Source organism: Perna viridis, chromosome 1 (assembly GCF_037379345.1).
Source record: "Perna viridis isolate PV_CMFRI_1.1 ecotype Kerala chromosome 1, ASM3737934v1, whole genome shotgun sequence".
NCBI lineage: Eukaryota > Metazoa > Mollusca > Bivalvia > Mytilida > Mytilidae > Perna > Perna viridis.
The window spans coordinates 34,314,897-34,321,383 of record NC_142445.1 but is presented as its reverse complement, the minus strand read 5'-3'; the positions used below and the strand labels follow the sequence as shown (position 1 = coordinate 34,321,383).

At 31.6% G+C, this 6,487-nt stretch overlaps 1 protein-coding gene across 1 annotated transcript in view; it reads left to right on the top strand.

Moving 5' to 3' along the window:
* The first annotated feature begins 992 nt into the window (after positions 1 to 992).
* Positions 993 to 6,487, top strand: part of LOC148628476 (uncharacterized) — a 51,280-nt gene continuing 45,785 nt past the window's right edge. The window contains exons 1-2 of the mRNA XM_088588127.1: positions 993 to 1,090; positions 2,164 to 2,214. Coding sequence (XP_088444253.1) covers positions 1,039 to 1,090; positions 2,164 to 2,214 — 103 coding nt within the window. The 5' untranslated portion in view covers positions 993 to 1,038. The remainder of the gene's footprint in view (positions 1,091 to 2,163; positions 2,215 to 6,487) is intronic.

Below are 6,487 nucleotides of genomic sequence, written 5' to 3'. Positions count from 1 at the left end.
TGCATTGCATACTATTGCACCAAAATGAGCACAAAATGTGGCTAGTGTAATAGTGATGACAGTGTTGAACTCGCAAACTTGTTGGCTTGGGGTGTATGTTTCTAATTACAGTAGCAAACCAAATTGCTGTTCTGTTATGTTAGCCATTATTCCTGGTCCGTAACGTTAAAGTTCTTAAGCGAATTATTAATATGACAACGACGGTTATGTAAATTATAATTGCGTACAAGGCAATACCCAATCTCTCTTCTCTTTACGTGACAATTTTCTTAACTGATTGATATTCAGTTGTTTCGTCAACAATTAAACGTCGGCCACTTGATAATTCAAAAAGACCGTTGAGTGGTTTAATTTACTGGATTATCTGACTTACTATCTACCAATGTCACCATGGGAAATAACCCACTGCGTTGGGATACTCCCCTTCATCATGTGGAGAGTACATGTGCTCACTTAAGCTTTTAAAAATCCTTCAACTTCACCTTTCCAAAGACCAGAAAAATCAGTATTCAAATCGTCTGGAAAATGACTTAAAATATTTTTTGAATTTCATCCAAAAAATATCTGTATTGCTTTTTTTTCATATTGGTCTTCAAAATTACCAAATAAATATCCTGTCATCCCTTCAAATCTTCCTCGTGTTAAATTTTGCCAAAAGATGAAACATTAAAGATATTCTCGACAAAATCATCGAAAGTACAATAGTTTTTTTTTTCATGTACACTATACAATTACAGTTTTATAATTTTAAAAATTCACAATTTGTTTTACAAATACACATTTTGTTTGTACATATAGAAATCGGTTGCACAACAAAACATTTTACAAAATCATCAAAATATTTCAAATTTTATCATATACGTCATGTATAGAACAAACAAAACAGCTTTATTTTTAATTAACCGAAACCAACAAGTGAATAATACATGATTAATCGGACTTAGTACCCTGACCTAAGAGTATATAAATATCAACTGCGCAAACATCTAGTTAGTAACTCGCACAACTGTCCACCAAAGTGGACCTGGACATTCTATCATGGAATTACGGTTAGCCGTGATAAGCGTCTTAGTAGCCACTTCCTTATCAGGTCAGTTGACAATTTATTTTTAAGTTTTTTGTAGGTATTGCAAGAATTTAAAAAAAAAAAAACGAGGCTTGTTATTTACGCACTATTCACTCGGTATGGAGTAAGCCGTCTTTATGCGGCCTCTCGATGAACTTTGTCGATCTGTCGAATAAAATTCAAACCGACAACGATCGACTCGAAACCGCCTTTTCCATATCCAACGACATTCCCGCTCTTTCTCGCAAGTTGGCGTTGGATATAAAGTTAAAAGGAACTTCGGATTTTACTTCGCAACATTTATATTGGTCTTTATAAAGAGTTTAGATCAAAATAATGCAATGTATCTATATTTTATTTGTTTGTATTGTTTATTAATACATGTATGTGGTCGCCGTCTTTTTTAATGATTCAAGGTTTATGTAAATTGTCTGAGAGTTCTGATAACTTTGCATTTGCAATCATCTTAGTGGAATCCAAGTTGCTCACATACACTTTTCGTATATCATGTTTTGTTTATTAAATGTTGTTTCTTTTTGTCATTGCTCTGTCTTTATCTTGACCATGCATGATTTCTCTTGATTTAACTCAAACTTTTCCCATAATTTAGATCTGCGTATGTCTTGTCACTTGGAAGCATATATATATTTTTTTAAACTGTGATTGTGGAGGGGAATTAGTTTTTCAAATGTAAATTGGCAATGGCATTTGACAGACATACAGGTACCAAATTATGACAGTATTTGAATATCAGTCATCGCTAACAGTAACAGACTTTGTACTTGTATTATTGCGTCCTTAAACAATAAGTCACATGACGACTTCAACCACTAAAACATTAAGTGTGCTTAAGGAGTGTCATGATCAATACTCATGGGTTGGAAACAATGATTTAGGACAATGTTCTACAAGCAAAAGGGCAGTAACCTAAATATTCCCTTGCTAAAATTCTCAAGTAAATTTGATATTTGTTTCAGATTTTATTTCAAGCAAAGTATTTGAATACTTATTTATACGAAATGTACACGGGTCCTTTCATCTAGCATCAGCATGTTGCATCTTGTCGAAAGGTAATGCGTCTTTTGTTTCTTTTACAGGACCCGTTAAGAATCTCAACTCAAACTCAAAATGTGCAACACAGTGTACAAGTAAGTGATACGGACAGCGAATGAAAAGTTTCGCATAGTTTCACATTTTAAATCGTCAATTGACAAGTGTCATGCAATATTAAGCTTTCTAAAGTGTTTTTTTTTAATCATAACTAATCATTTTAAATAATAATGTTTGGTAAGATAACATTATTATACAGGACTTTGAATCTCGTATCTTATAGATATATCACAATCAGCTAATTGAGATAAACTCCGCTCTTTGTGCTGGACTTAATCTATTCGCAGTTCAATGCCGACTCAACGCAACCTCTTTTACATGTTGCTATGTTGAGCTTGTTCAGAGTTTCTATTACTTTTCGTGTTTAACATATAGAGTTTTTTTGGCATGTAAAGTATATATAAATAGTTATATTCTAAAATTTAAAAATCCTAAACCTTTAGGTTTAGGGAAAAGTTGTCCTTTGAAATAATTTTTGAAAACTGTTAGACCTTTAACGAAATGTGTAAAATGGAATATTTCTGAAGCTTTGTTTGATACTGAAAATTTCAAACCATATAAGATAGAACGGAAGTTGTACTCAAAACAGAGCGAGGGTGTGTAATTGTAACGGCTTCAGGATCCAAAAACCATTTCAATCTAAAGAGTCGCGCTATTGTTTAGTACTCGTTTTTTATTTCACATATCGCACACAAACCGAAGGCAAGTCACCTCCTCTCTGAACTACGATTAATTAGTACGTGGGCTGTCCCTTATGATAAAACATGTATGGGGCAGTCCGGTTAGTATGCGGGCGCTCATCGCGTTTTCCCCTTAGATAAAAAAGTGTATTGAATGCGAGTATTTTGGAAGTGAACTTCCAGTTTCTAAGTTGATTCCGACCCTTTCTTATTACTTTTGTTCAAACTGCACCATAAAAGAACATACACAAAAAAGTTACTTTTTAGTGTTCGGTATTACGTGTTATTTCAAGGTCAATATAGGGTGGTCCGGTGAAAACTTTGAAATATTCACAGAAAACAATATATACAATAAAAAAAAGTTATTTAGATTGCAAAATAATTTTTCTCACATTTTCTTGAGGGGAAAAAATCGGGGCGGGGCTCGGGTTGGGCCCCTCTGGATCCGTAATGTTTTGTTATTTTGTAGTATTTTTTGTTGTATTTATGACAAAATTGCAATATCAGATAATAAATAACACAACAGTTCTTTAAAATAATAATGAATAACACAAAAGTTCTGTAAAAATACTACAGATGACGAACTGTGCGTGAGATACAAGGATATTTGGCCAGTCGTTCAATTCGCTCCCCCGTCTAATCGTTTCCCACGCAAGGTACGTCTACAAGTACGACAGCAAAAAAATATCGAAAAAATGGCATGAAGGAAAACGTTGTTTTGGGTGTTCAGATAGAAAATCATAGTGAACAAGATGATCTGAATGAGAAGGCTAAAGTACAGCAAGAAATCATGAATGTGGTAAGCGATATCCAGTCTGGTACTATTGCAAGCCAAAGTTGACAAAAATGAGTATTTTCTAATATTAAAAAATGATTTTTTAATATTAAAAATTCATTTTCTAATATTACAAATAAGATTTCTTATATCACAAAATACTTTTTTTTAAATATTAAAATATTTTTTTAATATTAAGTAGCACTCCAGCTAAGAATCATGCAAAATGTGATACATGGTTGGAAATGCATTTTCTGATATTACAAAATATTGATTTTTGTCCACTTTGGCTTGCCATACTAGTACTCGAGAATTTGAACTCTCTGGAATCCATTTCAAATTTAGTTTTACTACTAACAATGAGAAAACGCGGTAGACTGAAAAGGAATACACAAACTGTAAAAACGGGCAAAAAAGTGTATTTCTTTTTATGGAAATAGTTTCAAGTACTTATTTGGACAAACTTAGACAAATTTATGAATATTAATTAAGCTTATCAAGAAATTTTGTACCAAAAATGCCTGGATCTGGATAGCATAGACCTGTAATTAAAGAGATTTACAACTAATTGTAATCTAACATTAACATTTGGCAGGGAGTGAGATCTACTAACTTAATGGACAATAACAACTGGACTTTAAATGATCATAACTAATAAATCATTATGAATATTGAAATTAAATATTCAGTTTCCTATTCTATGATAATCTAGCTTCATGTTCATACCACATTTTTCTTTCTACCAAAACAAACAAAAAAAAAGTATTGAAAATAAGTTTCCTACCCAAGGATTTTTTACGCAAATGAAAATAATTCAAAATTGAATTCATCATTTTCACATTAACCTATCACGACTTTTTTGTTTTTAAAGATATTTAATGGAATCTTCAATTTCTCATTTTTTGTCTTCTGGGCGTCTGCTACAATTTATTTTAGATCATCTCATCTAAAGGGGAAAAGTAGTTTAATAAATAAATGGAAATGTTAGGGAATCTCATTCTCTGCCGCATGATAATTTTATCAATAAACTGGCTAATTTTAAACAAGTTTCTCATCTCTTTAGTTACAGGTCTTTGTTGATAGAGAACATTTATTCTGTTAAAGTTGAATGTTTTATTTACAACATTTGCAAAAGCAAGCATTATGTGTAGTTCTTGTCTACAATGGCAGTGTCTTTCATGTGGAAAAAAATTATGGCAAGATCAAAACACTGGTTTTGTTACACACATGTAAACCCTTTAATGATCTTTTGAGTGAAGTAAATGAAATGTTTGAAATATGTTCTTGTTGGATTGCATGTATGTTGTTTACCAATGGTTTTTCCCATATTGGTTTAGGAATAGATTGTATATTTTAAACTTTCTTTTTTACTTTTAGTGAGTAAAATTTTAAATGACTTTAATTGCTTTTAACATTTAACTAGCAGTCTTTATAAAAATTGTCCAGAAACAGCTATAGACCACATAACCAGTATTAGTTTTTCATTTGGGTATTGTACTTTTGAGATAAAATTTATATAGATTGTACATAAAAGTAGCACTTTACAAGAGTTCTTGATTTGGCTTGATTTGGCTTGATTTGGTTAATTTTGGTGGGAGATTGAAGTGCAGTTTTCTCAAAAAGTACAGATCTATCTACTGAAAGGACTGTTGTCAAATAAAAATATAGCATATGTAGACCAAAAAAGCGTCGTTTGTTGCGTGGGTTTTTCTACAGCATGAATCACTTTTTCATTAGCAGAGTCTGAATTTTATATGGACTGGTACTTAATGTGTTGACATGCTTCTTTATTAAATTGTAATAATTTTCTTGATTTCTTTATATTCCTAATGAAAACAGGACAAAATCATAATTAGAACTTGCAAAATAATCAAAGCTGATGTAATTGGCTATTTTGCCTCAGCCTGTAAAATAGTCACAATGAGGCTATTTTGCCTCAGCCGGTAAAATAGTCCCAATGAAGCTATTTTGTTGAAGCCGGTAAAATAGTCCCTATTTTGCTAGAGCCTGTGAAATAGCCACTGTCTCATTTTATATATCATGTATTCACACACAAATAATCATTTTTAGAGGACAGATTACAATGCACATATTTAGCATGTTGTGTCATGATAAAATAAAATCCCATTATTAAAATGGAAAACCGGATAATTTTATGTACACATAACATATATATAAGTTATTGATATTTCTTGTTTGTAACCTGGACACACCTTCCAGTATTTATGATATCAACACAATAGGTGTGACAATTGTAACTTTTATCATTTTTCAATTCATATTTCAAATGTTAATTGCATAATGTTGTACACAGTTATTTTGTATCATTTTTCTAATCTAAAGTCCATAATGGATTCAACCCACAGTACTGCGTCAATTTTCACAGTATTAAGGTTTTCCATTGTCATGATCATAAATTTGGGAATATGCATTTGACAAGTTCAGAAAAAAACATGGAAAATTAAACATTTTAGTTAAGATGAAACTAAAATCAAATGTAGATACTTTCACTAAGAAGTTAACGTATGTAAGGCTTAGCTCGTGGTTTGTTTCAATAAACTTATAGAAATATGTGTATCAGTACATCACTATTCCAAGTACATGTATGCCATGCTCTGTTTGAAATTGTAACCTTTATTGGAAGGATATTTGCTGAATGTTATTCTTTCATGACCTGTTAAATGGAAACTCTTTCAACTACAAAATAACACTTGCTGATCTCCTGTCTACTGCTGTTTCAGATTTCATGAATATATTTATGGTAGTGTGAAAAATATCACAGTACCTGGCTTATTTTTTTTGTATATACAATTGATATTTTGTATAAGAACAAGACCAACACCAACACTCATCATA